The sequence below is a fragment of the Podarcis erhardii genome, assembly GCF_964252035.2.
Source record: "Podarcis erhardii genome assembly, chromosome: 9".
Taxonomy (NCBI): domain Eukaryota; kingdom Metazoa; phylum Chordata; class Lepidosauria; order Squamata; family Lacertidae; genus Podarcis; species Podarcis erhardii.
This window is the reverse complement of record NC_138512.1, coordinates 51,973,093-51,998,572: the sequence shown is the minus strand read 5'-3', so window position 1 is coordinate 51,998,572 and position 25,480 is coordinate 51,973,093. Positions and strand designations below refer to the sequence as shown.

The following is a 25,480-nucleotide window of genomic DNA, read 5'->3' as shown; positions in this document are numbered from 1 at the left end:
ACTGTGACTTTTGCACACTTAAATGGCAAGTATAAAATGCCTCTTTTACCAAAATCATGAAACCTCTAACAGATGTAGATGCTACAAATAAACATTTAACCCAGTAAGTACTACTGATGACCACATTTGCATGAATGTATATGTTTATGCAGCATCATAGACACATCGTTCATCTTCCTGGAAATAAATTCTAGGAATATCATCTTCAGCAGATGTGCTGTGTCAAATTCTGCTACCAGTAAGTAGTTCTTAATGAGTCTCAATCATACAAGTGATGACAGTTTAACAATGGCACATTATCTTTGCAAAATGAGAAGAATAAACTGCTTACAGATGCACACTTAATACCTATCCCTCGCTGAGCAGTAAATTCTTCTTGATATGCTATAACTGTAACATTTCAAAAGCCTGCAAATAAATAAAGAAGTGTGCACTGCCAAGGTTAAAACAAAACAAATAAACAGTACAAAGAGTTTGCAAAGTGATAGCTGCAATGCATGGAGAAAATTATAAGATGGGTTGCCTCAAACAGGAAAGGTGAGTCATGCAAAATACAACTTTTCTGTGACATTCTGAAAAGCTGAAGTTTGAAAGCAGTTTTTTTATTAGCTGAGATGCTGTTCTAGATTCTAGAATCTAGCATCAAAAGCTGAAAGAAAAGGCTTTTGAAACATGCTGAGAAAGAATTTAATGTAGCTAATTTAATGTTAAATGTGTTTAAATGCCTAGTGTGAGAATTTAAATGGGCAGTTTAAGTATATGTATGCTAAATGCTGGACAGAACAAGGAAGCATCTCAGGATGAGAAATGTACACTTAGAGTTGAATTGCACATTCAGAAATATCACATGGCATAGTCTTTCTTTGCACTGTATCAGTTCAGAGAGCAAGCTGAGAATCAGATGTTTGAATGATCATCCTCCCTATGCAAAAACCTTTTGTGAAGGTAAAGGGTTCTAGCCTTCTGCCGGGTGTGTCAGCTTCCCCCAGTTTTGAAATATGTCATACTTAGAAGTGGCTCATTGGCTGGAGCAGAGACGCCATACTACATTCCTGGTAGATAGGCTGCTATTGCTTCTCAGGAAGGAGGGGGCAAGGCAGCAGGGTAAATGCAACAACAAAATCAAAGTTTAACCTCCTTACTGTCTCTTCTCTCTAAGTAAGCAACCCACCTGCCAGGAAGCTAGTGCAATGGCTCTGCAATGGCCCAAGACATTTTGTCACCTGAAGCAAACAGTTCCCCATGTCCACCAGGGAAGAAGAGTTAAGTGTAGATCTACATCAGGGGGTGGGATAAAGATCTACATTAGACACGAGGGTGGGGGAAGACCAGCAGGGCCTCCTACTCCCCAAGAGGCCACTGTAGAGGTGGCATTGGGGTTGAGGGATGCCAAGGAGACGGCAGATCCAGTCTCCAAGGAGCATGTCACAGCTGGCAATGAATTCATTGGAGGCTGGATCTGCTGCCCCTATGGATCTTGCTGCCTGAAATTGTTGCTTCACCTTGCTTTGTGGGTGGGCCAGCCCTGTCTCCCTATAGCATGGAAACTGGAAGAAGAAGAAGAAGAAGAAGAAGAAGAAGAAGAAGAGGAGGAGGAGGAGGAGTTTGGACTTGATATCCCACCTTTCACTCCCCTTAAGGAGTCTCAAAATGGCTAACAATCTCCTTTCCTTTCCTCCCCCACAACAAATACAGTGGTGCCCCGCAAGACGAACGCCTCGCAAGACGGAAAACCCGCTAGATGAAAGGGTTTTCCATTTTGGAGGCGCTTCGCAAAACGAATTTCCCTATGGGCTTGCTTCGCAAGACGAAAATGTCTTGCGAGTTCCTGCAGGGTTTCCCCCCCCCCCTTTTCTAAGCTGCTAAACCGCTTATCAGCTGATCTGCTAAGCCGCTAAGCCGCTAAAAGCCACTAAGCCGCTAATAGCACTAATCCGCTAAGCCGTCAATGGGCTTGCTTCGCAAGACGAAAAAACTGCTAGACAAAGAGAATCGCGGAACGGATTCTTTTCGTCTTGCGAGGCACCACTGTACTCTGTGAGGTGAGTGAGGCTGAGAGACTTCAAAGAAGTGTGACCAGCTCAAGGTCACTCAGCAGCTGCATGTGGAGGAGCGGAGACACGAACCCGGTTCCCCAGATTACGAGCCCACCACTCTTAACCACTACTCCATGCTGGCTCTACACCATGTTGGAAGGGTAAGAGGAACAGGATTTTTTTTTTAATGCCCTATGGGGTCTTCTGTCCAAGAAGCATGTTTAAAAATGTGGTGGAAGGAGGATACAGAGGCACCTCAATGGAGAGATGAAACACACATACACAATGTGGTGATGTCACTGAAAACAGCAACCCTGGGTGAATTTTACTGAAATACCTAACACTGACTAATACCTAGAATTACCTCATAGATTGCTGCTATCGTATCTACATGCCCCATAGGACATTCTTGGCAGCTATGCCAAGATGTGGAAATGTTCCATGTGTGGCAGTAATAGATTATCCTGCCTCTAAGGCATGTTGTATGCTACAGCAGCTGGTGCAAGCAGAAAATTCATCATGGGGAAGCCTTTTTCAGTGGCATCCCTGTGGGCAGTGCAAGGTCTGTTATATTACCAAAGGGGCTGGTGCACATTTTGATTCTTAAAGCACTATAAATGCAGCCTATGCATGTTGAGTCCTTTAAGAATCAAATATTTTCAAGCAAAAAGCTAGTATTTGCTCAGTCCTACACACAACCTTTATTTGAACAAACCTATTTTTTATACCAGTTTTTTTTTTTAAAAAAATCCTGCCAGTATTCAACAAAGTTTTACTCAGAGTAGTCTCATTGAAATTAATGAACATGACTAGGTTAGGTCTGTTAATTTCAATTGGTCTACTCTGAGTAAAAAATTATGAAATACAGTGGTACCTTGTTTACATACGCTTCAGGTTACAGACTCCGCTACCCCAGAAATAGTGCCTCAAGTTAAGAACTTTGCTTCAGGATGAGAACAGAAATCGTGCAGTGGCGGTGCAGCGGCAGCAAGAGGCCCCATTAGCTAAAGTTGTGCTTCAGGTTAAGAACAGTTTCAGGTTAAGAACGGACCTCCAGAACGAATTAAGTACTTAACCCGAGGTACCACTGTACTGTCCATCAGATTTCAGTTGTTACAGACTGTTAAATACAACAGTGGTACTGCTCAGGCTTTTGAAAACTTATTGTAAACCAAACAAAATATGGAACAACTATTGAAATTTCAATGAGATCTTCATCCATGCCCCTGCCGACATTAATTAGGCATTTAATTGGTGATATTTTTTATGATCTGCTTTGCAAAAAGTCTAATAAAAACCTGCAATTCAGGTCCATGATCGTAAAGCATATTACAGTTAAACATACAATATTTCTAGCTAACGTTAGGATCACACACACACAGGACACTTTTCTTGCTACTGCTGTTTTGTGCAATCTTATACATGCCTGCACAGAACTACATCCTGCTAGGTTCAATGGCTTTTATTTGTAGGTAAGTACAGTGGTGCCCTGCAAGACGAATGCCTCGCAAGACGGAAAACCCACTAGACGAAAGGGTTTTCCGTTTTGGAGGCGCTTCACAAAATGAATTTCCCTATGGGCTTGCTTCGCAAGACGAAAATGTCTTGCGAGTTCCTGCGGGGGTTTTTCCCTCCCCCCCTTTTCCTAAGCCCTAAGCCGCTTATCAGCTGATCCACTGATAAGCCGCTTATCAGCAGATCCGCTAAAAGCCGCTAAACCGCTAATAGCGCTAATCCGCTAAGCTGTCAATGGGCTTGCTTCGCAAGACGAAGAAAACGCTATACGAAGAGCCTCACAGAACGGATTAATTTCTTCTTGCGAGGCACCACTGTATGCACAGGACAAAAATGTTGCAATGGCTCAAGTCAGCCTTCATGCCAAATCATGATCTTTGCAGACCATAGTTCAGAATCCACACCATGAATTGAGCTTCCAGACCTAGGGTTGTATTCCAAATCAGTCATACTCAGAGCAGACCCACTGAAATTAACGAACATGGCTGCCTAAGGTTCATTAATTTGAATGTGTTTGAGTAAACTTTGGTGTTCCTCTGTTTCAGTTATAATCTATTCATAAATTCAGTACCATCTGCATGGTGCAACAACCTTTTAAGGCACAGCAATGGCCCTAGCAGTGGTTTGTCCATGATGAATTGATGAATGATGAATTGCAAATCAGCTTTGGTTCAAACATAATGCCAATGCCTGGTTTGGCTTTGCAAATCATGGTTTTGCATTATTCTGAAAGCAACCAATATTTTAATCTGGGTAGGCATTATAGAAGCTAGTATGAAAAGGGGAGGGGGACAAAACAAAAAACAAAGCACACACAGTCTCCACACACTGTATTTGGATGAGAATGGAAAAAAGCAGAGTGGGAAAGAATTGCCCCTACATTTAATTCTCATTATAGAAGGAAAGGAATATTTACATTTTAAAAGGATCTTTTTCCTAATGCACAGGAGTCTCGGTGCTTTGTTACTGCAGAATTCTCCTGAGGCACATAAAAGTGTTTTACTGCAATAAGCGAAACTTGAGCTCATTTAAATCTTTGTCACTAAAGGCATTTCTCAATGCTAATTGCTGAATTAATATTAACAACAGAAACGCCTCATGTTACCCATGGTGTCTGTTTTTCACAGAATTATGCTAGTTGCTAGAGTTCAGTGAACCTTTCAGATTTTCTTACAAATCAGTGGAAATAGAAAAAAGTTAATAATAATCTCACTGGGCCTCTAAAAGTTAATTCTCTGAATGTGGAAGGTTGCCATGTCCAGATAATGGCAACAAAGATGGTGAGGGACCTGGAGACTATGAGGAAAAGTTGAAGGAGGTAGGTGCGCCTTGCATGGAGAAGAGACAATTAAGAGGTCACCTGATAACTATCTTCAGATATTTGGTTGACACTTAGCAGATGGAGCAAATTTGCTCACCCTAGGCTTGAGCTGCTTGTCAGTGAGGTCACCCAATGTCTTGGCCAGAAGCCAGTGGTCAGTGTGTTGGCATGTGATCCAAAATAGTAGGTCCAAGTCAGCATTGGTCAACCTTGGGTCCCCAGATGTTGCTAGTCTACAGCTCACATCATCCCCAACCAACTTAGCCATTGGTCAAGGGTGATGTGAGTTGTAGTCCAACAACATATGGGGACTCAAAGTTGAAGAGCACTGGTCCAAATGACAAGAAATGGGATTTCAACTAAAGTTAGGAAGCACTTCTTGAAATTACAAGCTACTTGACAGTATGAGCTGGATCAGACTGCCTAGGAAATTGGGGGACTCTCCTTTAGTGGCAGAGACTGATGGCCAACTATCAGAAATGCCTTAACAGAAGATTTCATGCATCTACAGAGGGTTGAACCACATGACTTTGAGGCTTTTTCCAACTTGTATGATTCTGTGGATTGAGCAGATATATGCTGTCCCTGGTGAGCATGCAGGTACACAAATACTTCAGTTTGTGAGGTCCATATTGAGGACAGGGTATGTTTTGCTTACCCTGTGGATAGCAAGCTGTGGAAAGATAAATGATTGCAGTATAGAGTAGATGGAGAAGAGACTTCAGCAGTAATGTGTAATAGTAGGTGGGTAAATGATGCACTGGCCATAATCATTACGGTGCAATACTATGCATATTCACTCAGAAGTAAGTCCCATTGTGTTCCAATGAGATTTACTCCCAGCCAGTTGTGCATAGGATTTCAGCCACTATGTGAAAGTGGAGATGTCAGCAGTACACAAAAGAATGCCTATGAAATGCTTGAGAGTATGCAGTCTGTCCCTGTTCTAATTTCTCCTTGCTCATCTGAGCATGAAATCCTTGTCAAGAAAGCATGTGATCAAATGATCTAGGCAGGATCTTGAATAAAACTGGCATGCAGGCAGGTATCCTTTCTAGCCAAAATTCTAGATGAAACTCATATTAACACAAATGGAATTTATTACAGAGAGAAAAGGAATGTCTTCTCCTTCTCAAACTGGTACAGGTACTGCTCCTCCCTATGTGTTTAGGCATCTTTTAAAAGTACCATCTTTTGTGACACTAGTTCATCACCATTAGATTAAGAACCTAGTAGAATTAAACTCCAGAGAATGGTACTTTAACAATTCCTTATCCCTTTAAACAATTACTCAAAGGGAAAAAAAGGAATGACCAAAAATGTAAAGCCACTATCCTAATTTTTTGATGCTAACATTTCTAATGAAACCAAGCATTTTTACTAGGTATTTTAAGAGCCATGAACTTGGCATTAATTTCCTCTAGCTGACATCACTTCCCTAACCAGAAGGAAACAGGGTCAAACAAAAAAAGATGTGGTCTCAGAAACATTTCCCTAAATAGACATTCTTGATGTGTGCAAGAGTCTACACATGTAATTATGGACACTAACATTAGGAAAAATTGCTATGGGGAAAATGACAGAGACATTGCAAGCAGTTTGGAAACTAAAGCTTGCAGTCCTACTTACTTAAAGGACCAAACTGGACATTATGAGAAATGCATGACTGTATTTCAGGTATTCGTGTGTTTTTAAATATAATTAAAGAGCAATGTCAACAAGAGGGAGATCAGACCCCAATGGCAGCTTCTAATGGCAGTGGGAATGCCAGCTTCAGGGGTGGCAATTTTCAATTTTCAACAGAAACTTAGTGTGGGATGAAAGGGTTAGCGTGCCAGGTTGAACTAGGAGACCTCAAGGTTGGTACCGCTGTGGCGGGAAGGTAAACTGCGTTTCTGTGCGCTCTGGTTTCCATCACAGTGTTCCATTGCACCAGAAGTGGTTTAGTCATGCTGGCCACATGACCCAGAAAGCTGTCTGTGGACAAACGCCGGCTCCCTCGACCTAAAAGCAAGATGAGTGCCACAACCCCATAATCTGCCTTTGATGGGACTTAACCATGCAGGGGTCCTTTACCTTTACCTAGGCTGGTATTTAAATGTTTAAAAAGCCGTATGCATTTACGCATCTCATATATCATCTACTTTGTTCTTTACTCGGGTATAAGTGCTATACAGCACAATGTTGCTTATTTTGCATACATTTGCCTAGGAGTAAGTCCCACAGAACTCAATGGAGTTTATTGCTAATGCATAATCATAGGGTTGTGCTGTTAATATGTCTTGCAGTGCAATAAAATAAATTATAATCCTAGACCAGTTAACCACCAAGTCTAAACTGTCAAAAGAGCAGACACTCTAAACAAAACAGAGGAATTGCTATCGTGCAAAAACAATTCTTAAATGATGTGGATAGCTCAGTCGGTAGAGCATGAGGGCTGTGGGTTGAAGCCCCATGATGGCCAAAAGATTCCTGCTTTGCCTAAATGATCCTTTTAGTCCCTTCCAGCTCTAAGATTCTATGTACACTATACAATCAGTAAACATACTAGGATGTCCTTAGCAAAGCAAGCAACAAAAAGCAAAGCAAATACAGTGGTACCTCGGGTTATAGACACTTCAGGTTACAGACACCTCAGGTTACAGACTCTGCTAACTCAGAAATAGTACCTTGGGTTAAGAACTTTGCTTCAGGATGAGAACAGAAATTGCGCAGTGGCAGCAGGAGGCCCCATTAGCTAAAATGGTACCTCAGGTTAAGAACAGTTTCAGGTTAAGAACAGACCTCCAGAATGAATTAACTTCTTAACCCAAGGTACCACTGTAATAATAATAATAATAATAATCATCATCATCATCATCATCATCATCATCATCATCATCATCATCATCTGAGTGAAATTTCACTAGCTACTCAATAGATTGCTCGCCTCTTCTTCCCTTTGGCAAATTACTGTACTGTTGAAATGGCGACGAGATTGCACTGGCTCATTTATTTTGAATGTTTGTAAGTGATGCCAATAAAGGTCTGATGATGATGATGATGATGACTAGCTACTCCATCTTTAATTAATCAAAGATTGAGAAAGACTGACAACCTTGTATGCAAATGTTTCTTGAACATATTTTTACTCAGAAGTAAGTCCCAGTCAGTTAGACTTACTCACAGGTAAGTGTGCAGCAGCAGTCGGTGGGAAGTACAGGCAGAGAAGTGTTGCTCACCTGACTTCCCAACACTGAGCCTTGCTGCCAATTACCGAGGAAAGACGCATGAGGAGCACAACATGAGGTGGGTGGGGTGGCAGGTGCATGGAACTGGCTCTGCTGCATCTGAAATACCCTCAGCTCCCACACCTTGCCCCTTCCCCGATCTGAAGCTGGCAGTGGCACTTGGCCTTGGGAAGCCAAGTGAGAAATGCCTCCCTACCTGTGCCACCCCACTGACCGCTGCTGTTGGTGTGGGTATGGTTGCACCCTTTGGGGTTCATCTTTGGATTAAACGCAAATAGATCAAAAGGAAACCCAACTCACGTCACACTGGAAAGGCTTCTCCCCTGTGTGGGTTCTCATGTGCTCGTCTAGGCCTCGTTTCTGACTGAAGGCTTTGTTGCACTCGGAGCACTGGTAAGGCTTTTCCTGTAGCACAGTGAGCAAGAGAAGGAATTAAAGTGACTCAGTGCAGAGAGCAGGCTATTAACAGGACAGCATTCCATACTGGATGGTGAGGGCTTAGTATTAGTTTCACGAGACAAAGTTCAGTGCAGACACCGGCAAAATGAGTCTTTATAGCTGGTGGGAAAGCTGCCACCTTGTATTGCACCGGAAGCCTAGCCATGCCCTCTCTCAATATATCATTTGTTTATCAAACTACGAAATCTATACAATCCAATGTAACTGTTCCTACAATTATCGTTCATCATCATGATCGAGACAAAATTACAAATGCAAAATCACACCTAAAAACAATTCCAGTATATTAGCTATTGTAACAACTTCAAAGAAACCTGTTAAGTTCCATGTCTCCATCTTCAACTTTCCTCCTTGCCTAAATTTTAAATTATGTCCACTTCATACCATTTCAATAAAATCCAACAGGTACAGTACAATGCTACACTAACTATAAATTGAGTTCAATGGAGCTTACTCTAGGATAAGTAGGTATATGATTGCAGCCCTTATCTCTCACTTCTTCCATTTGGGGGCTATCTACATTTTTGTAACGAAAATATACTGAATACCCCCTCAAAATAATTCAGCAGCAATAGGAGCTGTCTTCCACTTTAACAATTAGGAATCTTTGTCTGTCTTTCATAACCAGTGTTTTTCAGGGAAGTGGGTGTGTTTGTTTTTCCATAACTTTTAATATGAATAACTAAAAAACACAATGTCTCAGAAAGTTTGATTTACAACCTATTTTCAAAAGAAACATTTTGATTGAAGCCATTTTTAATTCTGTGAACCATAATACCAATGACCACAAGTGCTAGGGTTTTCCAGAATCACACAATTAAAAGTAGTTATCTGTGCATATGATATGGAAAGAAATTGTGGGAAGTCTATACACTGAAAGTTTGAGAGGCTGTGGATGCGTTCTTCAGTTTAACTGATAATGCTGGGCAGAGATTCCTGTCAAGAACGCCTCCCATCCCCACACATCACCTATATAAATAATATTAATATTTCTACAGTACTTCAGTGTTAGTTTTAAACTTGCCAAATGCATGATGAAATTACCACTCTGAATAAGAACTCCTCAATGTAGTCTCAACATACTCCTGATGATGGAGCTCTTTTGTGTAAGTTTTTCCTTTCAGAGAAATGTTTATCCACTTTTGTGGCTTTTTGATATTTATTTTACTTTGGGTAACCAGCATTTTAAAAAAAATACATCAGAATAGGTCTATTTCCTAGCAAACAAGATATTTAGAAAAGAATCTTGCGGGTCCTGTCTTCAGGCTTTTGCGTCAATAGGATTTTTTCCCCTCCCTGACTACAGATTGAGTAAATACTCCACAGACAGGCCCCTGTAATTTTTACAGAAGTATATGTCTCAGGCATATGAAAAACAGGCATCACCAACATAGCCTTAATTTGTTTTGTATTGTAGTTAATGCAAACCACATTTGGTGTAAGCCCTCTGAAAATCCATTTTATTATCTGCATGTGCTGCTCAGTAAAAAGCTCAAAATAAAGTATAGTAAGCAATTCCATATCTGAGATGCAAAGAAAGGCAGATAGTATACAGAACAATCACAGCTATGGGATTACTGACCATGCCTCACAAATGTTTTGTTTATCATTTGCCTGCAGTGTGATTTGAAGATGCTGTCTCGTCCAGTCTGGGTGAATGGCTCACTCCAACTCTGAAAGTGACTCATAAGAAGAGGACATTTGAAGGAGGAAACCCTTATGAAAGAAAACCTCTGAGAAGAAAACACTCCATTCCAAGAAAACAATTATCTGGGCTGAGGCCATCGGGAGCAAGCATTTTCATTGTCTTGTTTTCTGAGTTTAATGCACTTAAACCTATTTCTGTCAGAGCTGCTGCTTCAGCTGCAGTAGCTGGCAACTTCACTGCTAGCAGGGCAGACAGACAGAGTGGCCACAAAGGAAAAGGGACCTATCACGGTGTAATGAGATTTTTTTCTAGTGCCTTTCAACTCATCCGGCAAGCTGAGAGGACCAAAAATCTACCTGGCTTCTGTCCAGATATCTTTCTAATGTAACCTCAGCCCAACCCATGGCTGCAATTTATGAAATAAGGCTGCCCCCTAAGTCTTCCAAAACCTAGTATGAAATAAGCTTGTCGTTTCTTTACTCTTTCCTATATAGGGCTGGTTCACACATCTCTCAAGGAATGTAGCATTTTGTGGTTAGATAGGGATGGAGTATAGATCAAGGAAGGAGTGAAGAAAGAAAGACTGGTGGCAAGATAATTTTTGCAACCTAAAGTTTTAATATATGACCAAGAGATATGTTTTCAATGTGTTGGTTCACATAAAAGAGACAGGTTATAGAGTTTCCTTTATTACATATGCTTTGATTTACGACTGGCATATTTTATATTTACTAAGCTACTTAGCGACAGCGACAATGATCCATACCCACAACCCATTTTTATATTCCTGTCATCAATAAACGCAAACACATGACATTCTTTTACTTTGGTGAGTGGAAGTAGTTGCTTCTATAATCTGATAGATGCTCCATAAACAGTTGGAATTTACAGTCCTAGCAGCCATTCAGTGCCTGTGTAATCCGTTTTTTATTATCTTCCAGATGACCTTCTGTTTGTTGACAGTTAAGCCATCCCTCCCTTTCTTTTTCTGTGCTTTTAGATCTTTTCATCTTTCTTTTAATGTCTTCAGTGTCCCCATTGTCCTTCCTAATGGCATTAATTCTCTTCCCAAATTGTTGCTATAGTTTTTATCTTTATGTTTTGTATAGATTTACTAGTGTGGAGAACGTGCCAGGCGACATCTTTTTCCACATTGTTAATGTTCTCTTGGTGCCTGAAGTATCAGTTACTTGTAATAGAAACTTGGAGGGTTGTTATTATTTACAGTCCTTGCTTTTGTTTAGTGGAACATTTTCTTTAGAAGAGGAAAGGTTTGCAGAAATAAAAGTTGCTTCTTTGGGCTTACTCCAATATGACTAAAATGTTCATAGAGGCATGCAGTACCATCCTCTCAAGAGATCATACCAGCACCTCAGAATGCATAAGTTTGTTCGTAAGTATCCCCACATGAAAATCTTCCTGCATGTGGAAAACTAAGGCAAAGTTTTCACAAATGAAGTGGTAAACCTCTATCTGGTCTGTACCAGTTCAGAATGCGGATTGCAGATGGCTGTCATGATTGAATATTATAAGATACCACATAGAAAATCAGGTGTCAAGCCAAGGTGTCTAGCATAGCCTTAGCCCTTAAGGAATAAGTCCTCAATTGTGGTAGGCAATGACACTGTCCAGACACAGGAAAATCAGAAGCCACTTTCCAATATGGATACCAACCCTATAGTATAACATTTTGCAACCTAAAATTTCAAAGCCAGCACTTCTTATTAAATGAAGAAACAACTGGCTTCTGGTAATGCATCCCCCCAAACAGAAATGCTTTCATATTTCACATTTTCAAAAAATCTAACTAGTCTAATAATATGGTGCTCAAGGTGCTTAATGGGACTGCATGATAGGAAAAAGATCACATATACGTGTGCTCAAAAATGACAAATCCCAGGTGAAATTTTGGAATTATGCTAATGCTTTCCAATGTTAAAAATCATGCACTTTCCTCACAGATTCTTGTAAATAATCGCTGGCTTTTGCTTTTAGTTTGGGGGCTAAAACTCAATTGGCAGCCAATGTAATACAGTCCATGTATACAGCAGAGCAATAACATCAGCATTCACACATTGCATGGTTGATCTAGCCACAAGAGCACAGTTAACAGCAAACTGCCATAGAGTTAGGCATGCTACCAACAAAAAAAGAAACAAGAACCTATGAAATGCTTACAACCCTCTTTGGTCTGGAAACCGACTATGGACTTCATGAAATGGGAAAAGTCCTCCCCTTTAGATTGCAATTTAAAGAAATTATTTGTCTAACAGTTGTGGTAGCAGACTACTGTTCCAAAGCCATAATGTAGCCTTTAAAAAAAAAAAGTCAAGAAAAATGGGGGAAAGTTATTTTATTGCTAGTCATGGTGAATATCCCACTCCATAAACCACATAGCCCTTCAGAAATCCTGGTGATGTCAAGCTGTAGGCAAGGACCTTGAGGACTGCCAACCAGATCCATTGCTTTTCAGTTTTCCATAGAAGCATAACAGTGAACTGTAAAAATTTTTTGTGGAACTACAATAGATTTGTGAGAAAATAAACCTGAAATCTTAATGAACCCTAGGGTTTATTGGAAATTGGTTCAGACAGGAGGTGCCTAGAGATATTTTGTTCCATTCTTAGCAGCAAACTTTTAAAATGCATTTCCCTCTACTGGAAAATCTGATGATTAGTCATCTTCAGTAGAGAGAAACCTCTAACCTATAAAGCTAGATTCCAAAAACATGTCAAATACAAACCCACAGCAGTAGTAAAAGCCATGGCTGCAATCTAGTATACAGGTAAGCGTTCTTAAATTCTACTGATTTCAAAGGAAGTATAGAATACATAATTATGCTGGATTGTGGCCAATGTCTTTAAGTCAACAAGAGACTGGAAGATTTTCTCTGAACATGCCAAAGGGTAACAGGAATTATGTATCTTTTATGTATTAATAAGCCTGTGATTACAAATGAAGAAAAGTTTATTTTCAGACTAGCTCCCTTTGAAAGTAAAAAAAGAGGAGTTCACGAGCACTACTTTGCTTCTTTTCTTTAAATGCTGAGAATTTTAATCTGGAAAGCATGTCTCTAAGCATTAAAATAAAAGGCAGATTTAAAACTTTTCATTGGAGCAATAAAACGGATGTTCAATTAGTAATAAATCATAATCTTGTTTAAATCTCCAGACTTTAAAGGGGGGGAAATGAACACCCCAGTTCTATAGACTTCATGTGCTTTTCCTTAAAGTTTTAAAGGGTATCATTAAACATTAAAGATAACAACCATAACTAAAGAGCAATCAGTCAAAACATCAGATGCTGTCAGATTCTGTAGTTGTCTGAGATGGAAATTATTGCAACATTCTCAGGAAACCTAGAACTTAGATCACTGGCAGAGTGCATGCATTGTATCTAGAAGGCTCCAAGCTCAGACCCCCAAATCTAAGTTTAGAAGACCTCGGCTATGAAGTCTTAGTGCTCTGCCTGAGCTAGATAGACCAATAGTCTGAGCTGGGGCCAAACTAGACATGACGCTAGGTGTGTCATTAGAAAGACACTCCATTTTTAAAAGAATTAAAAGCAGGTGGGGATTTTCATCAGGATCATAATACATGGGGGGAGGTGAGGTGTGTTCTGCTATGATGCTGATGAATCCCCCACAATGCTGCTTATTAGCTGTGGAGATGGGTGAGAGAGAGACTGGTCGGATTTATACTGTCAGGTGCTGGTGGTAGTTGCTCGTGAGTAACCAGGCAGGACTCCGACCTGTCTTTTGCAGGTTTTATTGATGCAAACTATATACAGTGCAGAAACACAAAGTCTTAGTCACTTGCAGATTCCGGGAGTGGTCCCTTCCGGTCCGTCCCCCCCCCCAACATAAGAACTTAAGACACCCCAAATCTCCGCCTCCCCTCCTTATGTTTCACCCCTCTGCGTAAGCTGGGAGACGGAAACGGCATGACTGCCTCCTGGCCAGCCAGGCTAGGTGAGGACTTGAGCTCTCAGTAGCATCTTTGAGCCCTCCCCTTGCTTGGCTCCCCCTTCCCACTCTGCTCCACTGAAGGCGTGGCTTTCCCCACCGTTTGAGGAGGCGCTGCTTCTGCGCCCTCCTCTGTCCCGATGGCAGCCCCCTGACATATACCATACGTTTAAAGAATTCTTGGACTACTTCAACAGTCACGGCAATAAAAAGTATACCATAGTAATCAAGTAAACTTGGGGGGGGGTGTATTTGCTAAGGATGCTCAGAGTTGTTAGGAGATCCCTCACAGAGCTACAATTCCCATCCACCTTAATAGTTCCCAGGATACTTCATGGGAAGCCATTACTTTTAAAGGGGTGTGAGTGTGTTTTACATGTTTGGTGTGAATACGACCACCAACTAAAACTGGTGTGGTATGCTAATATAGTGAACATTTCAAAATAATTTACAATTCTTTAGTGTGTCCATGTATGAAAAGTGTGCATATATCTCTTGGGCTTTAAAAGAAAGAAAAAAAAGATGCTCAGAATCCCGTTCTTCATAGGTCTCATGGTGCAACAAACTATGGCTTATTGGGACTGCACAAATATGGTAGCCCCAGAGAGGAGCTTGCCCTCATTTTGCTCTTCTCCAGTCATTTAAGTACAATCTATCACAGCAGCTAAAGCAAGGTTTGGCTCAGCAAAGCAAGGATCAACTATATCTTGTGATAAAACATGTCAAACTGTCATCTATTCAGAAACTCAAAGAGCAGGCTCCAGGTTGGGTTCTTGCTTGGTGTGAAGTGAAGGTGGTTAATTTGCGTCACTGAAAACTCTTTGCAAGCTCCTATTATTTTGCAATGAAAGATCCATAAACTCGCAAGAAGTTACATAAAATCTCAGTGGATTATAAACAAGAAAGACTTTCAGATTTTAGAAAGAGAGTGTGTAAATAACATGAGTGGACTAAACTTGGAGGGTTCAAACAGACTTTTTGTCTCTGCTTTCTATATCTGCAAATCACACTTAGAATGGCTGCAAGGATTTCCAATAGTGTTGTTTGTCACAGGCAATGATGTACGTGACATTTCATCTTCTTATCTGACCATCAGTCATGATGTCTCAAACTTCTTTAAAGCATCATGCCGCACATGGCTTGAGTTAAATGACTGTGTAAATGCTCTGTTTTCTGTTTTAGAAACAAGGGTATTTGGATTAAATACGAAGGTTTGTTATGCAACAAAAAGTTTGCCACACCACCCTTTACCGCGAAATACGTAATCATACAATGCAGATAGAAAAATGACTTTGCAATTCCACAGAATCTGATAAGGATTCTGACATTCAAGTTGAAAAGTTTTATGAATATGTATCTTGCTGCAATGTTTCCTTTTGAAATTTGCCTTTTTATTGGGGAAAAGATTTCCTACTACGCAATATATTTTTATTTCCATGGTCCACTTTAGGCTGTCAAACAAACAGCTATAACATGAGGTAACAGAGCCATACTTACCCTTGTGTGGGTGCGAATGTGCATTTTCAACCCATCATTCTTGCTGAAAGCTTTGTCACAGTAAGGACACTGGTATGGCCGCTCACCTGAAAATAAGGTAAACATCAGATTTTTAAAAGAATTATTACTATTACTTATATCACCCTTTTCTGCCTCTGAGTTCAAAACAGCACAGACAGGATTTTCAGATGATATTCCTCAAGGCAGGGTTTACCAATGTTCTCCTATCCAGGCAATGACCAGATCCAGACATGCTTTGCATCAGAAATGGTGCTGCACTGTGTGCCTTCAAACCATGACCAGGGTCTAAAAAAAATGTGGCCTAGGAAAAAGAACGTACTGTCTTAGAAGATCAAAGAAGCACAGCATGTATGTCTGTCAAAGGCATATTTCTGTGGTCAAATGTTAATGTTCACTTCATACAAATGAGGGCCTCGTTCCCAGTAGGCTACTGATTGCATGGGAAAGATCCACACAATTGGCACAGTCCACATGGTTATAATAGACACACACACACACACACACACACACACACAGCCCTGCAATGAGCAACTGTGCCACACTGAAACTATTCCCATGACACTGTCTCTGTGTGTGAAGGAGGCCAGAAGGCTGGGGCATCGATGCTTTAAAGTGACTGCGCACTTAAGAACAAAAGAACACTAAGTTCTGCATCAAGCAGGGCAACATCAAAGTACAGCTGTTTGATGTTGTCTTAACAAGATATGAATATGACAATCCACCCCCCCCAGCCCCATATTGCTGGTGACAACAGTGCTGACTGCGGGGTGGGACTTCTATAACGGTCACTTTATGGCCATTTTTATGGATAGTCATTAATTGTATTCAAAAGTACAGTATGTTTTCCTGACCTAACAGCTGTTCATCATTAGAGCCATCTGGGTGTCACCAGCCAATTTAATTACCTCAACCCATTCTATTCATGTATCTTATTTAACTAAAAGCAGATCAGCTGGATTGCTCCTGCTGTGACTCCTGCTGCATAACTTCTAGTTAGATGCCTTCAGTGGGTCGTAGCCTACTGTATTCCCCCTCCTTGCAAAAATCAGGGCTATCGTGCAAAACAAACAACAAAATGCAAAACATACAATATACCAATTCACTTTCATGCATGGCTGATAATATTACAGAACTTTCATCCCACGTTTTCAAAAGCAAAAGGAAGTTGTATAATGCTGTGATACGACTGTTCTTTAAAAAGTTCATCAAAAGGAGTTACCCTGATTACACCACAACTGATCCCCTAGATTTTCAGCGCCACACATTTAACTGATTTTGGCAGCCACTGGGTTTCAGAAATAAAACTGTCTTGGCTGCCCTGCTGTATAATCCATGTTTGGCATATGACAGAGCAATGTTGAATCCTCTCTATTCACTGGAACGTTTGGATGGATGTCAGTCCCTCTGATCATGGTATTCTTGTCTAGAATGACCATGCTTCATTAGTTCCCATCATACGGCAACATTACTAAACTGTTAGTCTGATTTCCAGAATCTTTGAACCAGGCCTCAGCCATCTTGTGAAGCCACATCACGAACACTTTACACCCACACCATACATTTGAAGCAGTGTGATACCACTTTATGGGTCTTAGTAGATTAGCTATGTATGCTTTAACACTGTTAGGAATAAAGTCACCCGAAGACCCAAGGGTGGGGGAACAGTAGTGTACTTGTAAAATGTGATTGCCTCTCTCTTTTCCCACTATCCCATCACCCTGCCTTAGCTCATTAACTCTGAATAAAAGGATTTGAGCAAATATTTTTTAACAAAGCCCGAAAGCTGTCCCAAGTGCTCCGATTTACCCATTTCACATCTGTTTGAAACGTGACACTATCTCTTGTGACCCTTGATGTCACTAATCCATGCTGTCATCCTTTGGACACTGCAGGAGCTGTTGGGACTCAAACATTTAATTAATCCAGTTGACATTTTAATGTTCTGAGGCTTTCTGCATTTCAAGGGGAAAGTTTGGAAAGATTCATAAGCAAATGACTGCTGACAGGCCAGTGCTGAGATTTTCCCCACCCCCTTCATTCTTTGTTTACAGAGAAGAGATGTGCTTTAATGGGGTGGCTTTAGGGCTGATAGGAACACGGTTCTCAATGTCCTTTGTAACCTTAGCATTTGTAGCTCTTGAAGAATATGGCTTGGATCTCGACTCACATGAGGAGGAACCATCTCAACCAACAACCCACTGCACTGCAGTCCCCTTACACAACATCCTCCCAACCCCTAAATTCTGAGGGGCTGCAGGGGAAAGATGAAGGTGGGAATTCCCTATTCAATGAATGCGAAAGTTAGGATTCAAGCAACTCAGTAGATGCTGGTAGAAGGCAACACTGGCATCTGATAACAAAACATTATTCCTGCTTTGACCTGCCTTGGATCATCCATCATATAGATGTGTCCTCATTCTTTTGTTCCCTAGCTCAGGATCCCATACAACAGACAATTTCAGCTCTTACAGCTAAATCATAGCCCTCAGGATTAATTAGTGGATTAATGAAATGCTGCTATGACTAACGGAAGTGGTGTTTGTGTGTAGGTATCAACTGCAAGTCTTTGTGGGGGGTTTTCTGGACACTGCTACATGTTGCTCAGCTTGGTAACAATCTTAATTCCTGCCGCAGCTGTGCTGAAATGAAATTCATCCTCCCAAGCAGCAATTAGCATTAGGGTCCCATTTTACACCAATGATAACTTCTTCTTCTTTTTACTACACTAGGGAGCAAATTTTACAGAGACAGAAGCTGGAGAGAGGAGACTTAAACCTCCACTTTGCATGAGCTATGATATTTATAACCACCCCCGGCCCCCTGGTGACCAGTATTTAAGTTTAAGAAACAGGCAGACAATGTGATTGCTCAGTCATGCAAATTATGAAGTACACAGAGATGCTTCAGAATAAGAATCTGTTGTGGTAGCACAGGATACAACAACCGCAGCCATAGGAATGCACAATGCTGACAATAAGAGCTGGGGATTTTTGAAAAAATGTTGGTTCCAGTTATTTTCAGTTTTCATAAGCAAAAGTTAACATTATTTCACAGTTGTTGAATATTTCTGCAGCTTACTTTGTTATGGTTTGACAAAGGAGCTTTACAAAGAGCTGAAAATATTCCCTCATATTTCAATCCCTATGTGTAAGCAAGTACCATTAATTTCAGTGCTTTCAAAGCACTTTGAAATTACATTCTTAGGCCCATTTAAAATATTACTTTCAAGGTGCATAAACAATTCATTTAATTTTTAAAAAACTAGATTTTTAAAATTCCAGTTGTAACAATTGTCTGTTGTTGGGGTTTTTAAACTAGGTTTTTAATTAAATCTCAGTACTAACATATTAAAAATTACACTTATATTGGTTTATAAAAATGAACCATGAGTACCAATCAGATTATCTTAAAATCTGTTTAACCATTTTTATTTTTATTTTTAAAAAAATACATCATGGGAATAAATATCTAACAGGGCAATCCTATCAGACCCACATCACACTGACCAATGGCCAGGACTGATTCAAGCTGTAATTCAACAACACCAGGAGGGGCACCATGTTGGCTAATCCAGACATACAGGATAAATCACTGATGTGTTTGTATTTTTCACAAACCAAAATATGTTGTGAAATAAGTCATAAACCAAAATTAACAAAAGTAGGTTTTGCAATGCCTATGAGCTGACTCTAGTTAGCTATGGCTTTTCCACTTCTGTATATTTCTCAAAGCATTATGCGTGAATGAGCCCTTAGTGATCCTGCATGTGCCTGTTTACATATTGGGAGCAGGAAGGAATTATAAAACTCCTGAACAGAGTGCGAAAATTCAAACCTTGTGGTATAGCCCGAAATGGAGATTTAGTCTGTAACTCAGTTTTATGCCGTTACATAAGAATAGGTTGTTTTCAACATGAAGCTGTTTTGCATGCAATGGCAAAGTTAGCCATGGCTTAGCATTATGACCACAAACTGCAGCAAGCTTTGGACTCATGTGTTCCCTGCCCATCTTCCAGCGCAGCCACAAGGTGTCCAGAAACATCCAATTCCACTTTAGATCAACCACAGTTTAGCATTATGTCCAGCCTCCCAATGGTGCCTAAGCTTAACTATCTTAAAACTATTGTTTGAAGTTGGCTTGTTTCAACAAACTATAAGAAAGGTTCAGCACAGTTTGCCGGGTTCAGATGGCACTCTAAAATGGAAACAAAGGCTTCTAGATCTTCATGGCTGTGCCAGAGAAAGAGAGGGGAGAAGGAAGCACATGAACTCTTGTAAAATTGGTGGTGAGTCTGATATAGCGCATTGTGTTAAACAGATTTTCTTTATAGAACTCAAACAGATTGGGTTTCAGCAGACTTCTTTTTATTTCATCACTTCCATACTACATCCTGGCTGATAAAAAGAGAAATCCAGAATATTCATCCTGAATTCTGGCCGTTTTATTTAAGTATATCCTAAATCAGATAACAGGAGAAAGAGAAGCATCAGCAATCCAGCACCACAATACCAAACCGGGACCACAGTCTATCTGCAAAATCAAGGTAATTCTCTTGGGCAGGAGGTCATGGGAGGTGAAGGAGACGGGCCATCTGGATCACACATTCAACACCCCCTGCCAGGTGATCAATAGAGCAGTCCAGAAAGGAAGCTGTAAGAGAGCTTTTCTAATCAGAGATAGTGTGAGGTGACGACAGCAGGCAATAACAAGTATGAATGGACAAAAGGTTAAGGTAACGGAGAACAGCATAAGTTTGTTAGATACTTAGAGAATGCTGTACAAAAGTATTCGTTTACACTTTTAGCTAATTTAGAAAAGTCTACTGCAGCAATAGAGCTCTTGATGCAATCACTGAAAATTTTACTTTGTCTAATTACATAGGATAGGTGTTTATTTTATTTTATTCTTGTCAGGAGAGAGAGAGAAAAACACTACACAAAGCTTTTCATTGAAGACAATAGCCGAGTTCTCACTGGCAAGTAAACCAATAGAAATCTGTACCAGTAAACATACCAGCACTACACATGCACAACTCACTGGCCTGTGCTTTCAAGAAATTTATAATACAGTACAACCCAGCTATCCAAACAGACCAAGAAACATCAAAAATAGGGGTGATGTTTTTCTAAGCACACATAGGATATGAGAGATGCACTTTGTTGACAGATAGCCAAGTGACTGAAATAAGTGAGGTTAGGAAAAGGGCTTTTTGCTTATTTCATTATGTAAACCTTTTGTTTATAAAATGTTCAGTGAGGAAACGAAACCAGAACATTCAAATAATGCTCAAATTTTGCAAACCAAATAGATATAAATAATCCAAATCAGCTCCAGCTCAATATTGAGCTTGAAATATATTCTGACTGGGTTTGGGGAGAGCTTTCATGAAATTGCAAAGTACTGGCAGTTAGATGTCTTAAAAAGAAACATCAGATGGTAGTATAACACTGAACTCTTGAGTTATGGCAACAAACAAACAAACGTAATGAATTCAACTGTGATACAATCCTGGTTCCATCTATATATGGTTACTGTAATAGAAACAGCATTACATACTTAGGATGTCTTCAGGAAATAAATAAACTTGACAAAGCCACTTAAATATATTTATTTGGAAATAAGTCACACTTGCTTTAGTAATAGCTTCCCCCTTAGGACTCCAATTTATATTTTGAGGTACAATAAAAAAACAATTTAAGTAAAATTTATCCAATTGATTTCAATGGAATTAAGCATGTTTTCTTTGTTGGATTTGAGGGCCCTTGGGTTTTTAGTGGGATGGAATCAGTATTTTTGACCACCCCCTCTTAAAAAAAACACACGAAGGAAGGAAGGAAGATTAAAATCTCTGACCCCTGTGAACCCAGTGCTGGTTCTTTTCCCAGCTCCTCACAATATTCAACCTATTGGGTGCTGTAATTCATTTGATCTAAAGAAGTCACTAGCAATCTAGCCAAGCATCCTTTGAAAGAATGTGACTCTAGTAGCAAACCAACAGGAGGCTGACAGCTGCCTGAGACTTTACAGGTACTTTTGAAGATTTAACTGTCGCGGGAAGATAAAATAGACAATGATGTACAACCCCAAAGTGCTAGGAATGCAGAACTCTTTAACTTTGTGGCTTATTAGAATGAAAGTATTTTTATAGACAACAGATTCTTTCTTTTAAAAGGAAAGAAAAATCACCCAAGTGATTTGTTATAAAGAGAGGCTGCAGTAAGATCAAGGAAATTTACTATGTGGCAGTGTCCAAGATGAAGGATACTTTAGGGACTTTAGGGAACCCAGAAAAAAAGAAGAAGAAATGAGAATATTTATTATTGCTCTCATTATTTATTAGATTTCTTGCCTGCCCATCACAGTGAAGTTCTAGGGCAGGTTACAATTTTAAAATACCATATTAAAATCAGTTTAGAACAAATTACAGTCAAATACCACAGTAAAGAAGTGCGCCTTAAGCATGCTACGAAAACTGAATGATGGCGGGGCCAGACAAACCTATGTGGAGAGGCAAATCCACAGCTTAGGCACTGCCAGAGACAACAACTTCTCCTGGACCACCAGTCCCCAAACTTCTGAAGGTGATGGAACTATCAAAAGGGCCGACTCTGCTGGAACTCCAGCTACTAATCTGATTCCTGCATTTCAGAATAGTTTCTGAATCTTGTTCAAGGGCAGTTTCCATGTAGAGTGCATTGCAGTAATCTAGTCTGTGAGTTACTAGAGTTGCTAAGACATATCTGCTCAAAAGAGGCCAAACCAGCCAGTGAAGGAATTAGGCACTGAGACCATCTGAGTCCCCAATGGCAATGTTGCATCTCTTCTCCTGGGGTCGGTGTCAGAAATATAAAACATGTTTTTATTTCAGTAGGATAATTTTACTCCTTTAAAATTTTGGTAAAGTCAATAAGGATTCACAATGGGAAGGAAATTTACCAAAGTATTGCCTATTCTCGACAGGGGTTAGCTTTCCAAAAGTCTTGGGGACTGGCCTTTCCGTCCCTTATTATACCATTCAGGATAGTCAGGAAACTGCTGCAGACTACAGTCACATGTATTGTGAGTGATAAGGCAAGAAATAACATACCAATGCTATGTGAACTTCACTGGCTGACTATTTACTACTGGGCTCCATTGAAAACATTAACTCTAAGGGCCCAAATACTTGATGGAGAACCTCTCCCCTTATCTGCCCTGCAGTCCACAGGGGAAGCCCATCTCATGGTTCCTTCTGCAACCATTTCTTATAAGATAGGGCCTTCTTGGTGGTGACCCCCTTGTCTGTGGAACTTGTTCACTATGGAGATTAGGATGCCACACTCACATATCCATGTCAGCTTATGATACATCTGCTGACACAAGTCTTTGGGCAAGGTTAGTGAATTAGCATGGCTATTTGCAGTGCTGCTATTTAATTGTTTTGTCCACCACTGCTGCCCCCGTATGCTGATTGTATCAGTGGAATTTAAACATAGTTGTTAATTTGATATTTTCCTATGTTTGATGTTTTCCTTTGTTTTTATTGGGTAAAGCACTCTGGGATTTTTGGGTGAAGACCGGTATTTAAATTGAATTTAGAAATAATAATCATAATCATCAGTGCAAGATACCAGTATATACTGCAAGGAGGTTAATTAGCCAAAATGCAAAGGTAGCTAACTGAGTTTTGAAGAGTCCAATCTCAAGTTTGTTCATCAGAAAAACAGGGGATTTCAGACTTCTTCGGTCATAACCCCTTGCAGACTATCTTGGGTCATTCACAATTCCCTTTGTTTCTCTATGAGAAACAATCTCTACCTAACCAGGATAACAACTCTGTTATTGTTTACACAATTACTTATCAGCAAGGTGAGTCAAGGGTTCTTTTTTGGGGGGTTGCTTTCTTCACTTTGAACTCAATTAACTTGCCTCTGGGATAGACCCTGAATTGTGCAAACAACTCTGAGATTAAAGTGTGTTGGGGAGCCACTGCTTATAAGAACCCCCTCTTGTAAACAAAACCTATGTTAGAAATAACAAAATATTAAATTTCGCTTTCCTTACTAAACCTTAAACATAAGGATTGTTTGGAAATATATGAATTAAGGTCCTCCTAATAGTAGAAGAAGAGGAGTTTGGATTTGATATCCCGCCTTTCACTCCCTTTAAGGAGTCTCAAAGCGGCTAACATTCTCCTTTCCCTTCCTCCCCCACAACAAACACTCTGTGAGGTGAGTGAGGCTGGGAGACTTCAGAGAAGTGTGACTAGCCCAAGGTCACCCAGCAGCTGCATGTGGAGGAGCGGGGAAGCGAACCCGGTTCACCAGATTACAAGTCTACCGCTCTTAACCACTACACCACACTGGCTCTCAATGCTACTTCATTTCTACTGCTGAATCCAGCTCATGCCTCTTCAAAGCCATTCATGACCCTGGCTTCCCTTATATCTATGCTTTTATATCTCAGTGCATCACTGTTCATGGTTATTACTCCAATAATAATAATAATAATAATAATTTAAAAAATAATTTTATTTAGACTCCGCCCATCTGGCTGGGTTTCCCCAGCCACTTTGGGTGGCTCACAGCATATACTGAAACATAATAAAATATCAAACATTGAAAACTTCCCTAAACAGGGCTGCCTTCAGATGTATTCCAAAAGTAAGTAGTTGTTTATTTCCTTGACATCTGAAGGGAGGACACCACTACCAAGAAGGCCCTCTGCCTGGTTTTCTAGCTCTACTGCTGAAAGATTCGGGTCATTTGCCACATGCTGAAACATTTAGGCCGGTTCACTGGAGTTATACCCTTGATGGGAATCCCAAGGAACAGTTACAATATCTAGGAAACCAGAGAGGTAACAAAGAGAGGTGATACAGAATGTAATGTTCTGCAACCATTTCGATGGCAATTAGTTTACTGATGTGTTCCTTTAAGCCAGGCCTGCTTTAGTTGAAGTGGAACACAATATGCCACCTCTGTCCTGCTGTGGGCTTGACAGCCCTCATTTTTGCAATCCCAAGGAAAAAAATACATTTAACTGAGCTACAGTTGGGTTGACATATGTGGATGGAGGGATCCTTTTGGCTTAATGGGGGTCACACGTTGTGAATGTCTGCTTTAAGGTCACAGCCTTCTACTACTCTGCAAATTAATACTGGGCCAAACCAAATCCAAATCCAAACTCTAAACCACTCTATAATGAGCAAACCTGAAGATAGCTGTGTGGTGGCCTGGGGACAAAATGGATGTTAGCCCCTTTTACAAAACCACAACCTAATCCTTCATATGTTTACCAAGAATTAAGTTCAAGTGTGTTCAGTGGAGCTTACTCTCTGGTAAACAAGCGTAGGATTGCAGCCTCAGCTGCATATGGATCTCATCAGGATATGTTTGCAAAAGTCATGGTGCAGTGAGAGACATATTCCATGTGAATTCCCTAATGTAAAAAATGCTCTGCCCACGGAAAATTACGGTGCCAGAGTAAAGGATCCCAACCAAACCTTCTCCCCAATGTTTCAATTTTATGTGTGCTGATTCTGTGATAAGCATGCAAACATGCAATCGTCTACCTTTATTCTGAATATAAACAGAATACATTTTCTAAAAGCTTCTACTAGATTTTATGTCCTTGCACAAGGCTTGCCCCTTTAGCAACGACCAAGAGTGTAGGACCAAGGCCTGTTGATCAGACCAAAGGCCCATGTAGTCCAGCATTCTTTTTGCACAGTGGTCAATCACAGATTTACTTTCAAACCTGAAAGTTTAATAAAAAGCTAAATGTATAAACAGATCACATTGCTGCACA

At 40.3% G+C, this 25,480-nt stretch overlaps 1 protein-coding gene across 3 annotated transcripts in view; it reads right to left on the bottom strand.

The window, feature by feature from the left end:
• PRDM5 (PR/SET domain 5) overlaps nt 1-25,480 on the bottom strand; it is an 89,842-nt gene that overhangs the window by 3,691 nt on the left and 60,671 nt on the right. For all 3 annotated transcript variants that reach the window (XM_081876865.1, XM_081876866.1, XM_081876867.1), the window contains 2 exons: nt 15,671-15,756; nt 8,403-8,507 (listed from right to left, as the gene is read on the bottom strand). In XM_081876865.1, coding sequence (XP_081732991.1) covers nt 8,403-8,507; nt 15,671-15,756 — 191 coding nt within the window. The remainder of the gene's footprint in view (nt 1-8,402; nt 8,508-15,670; nt 15,757-25,480) is intronic.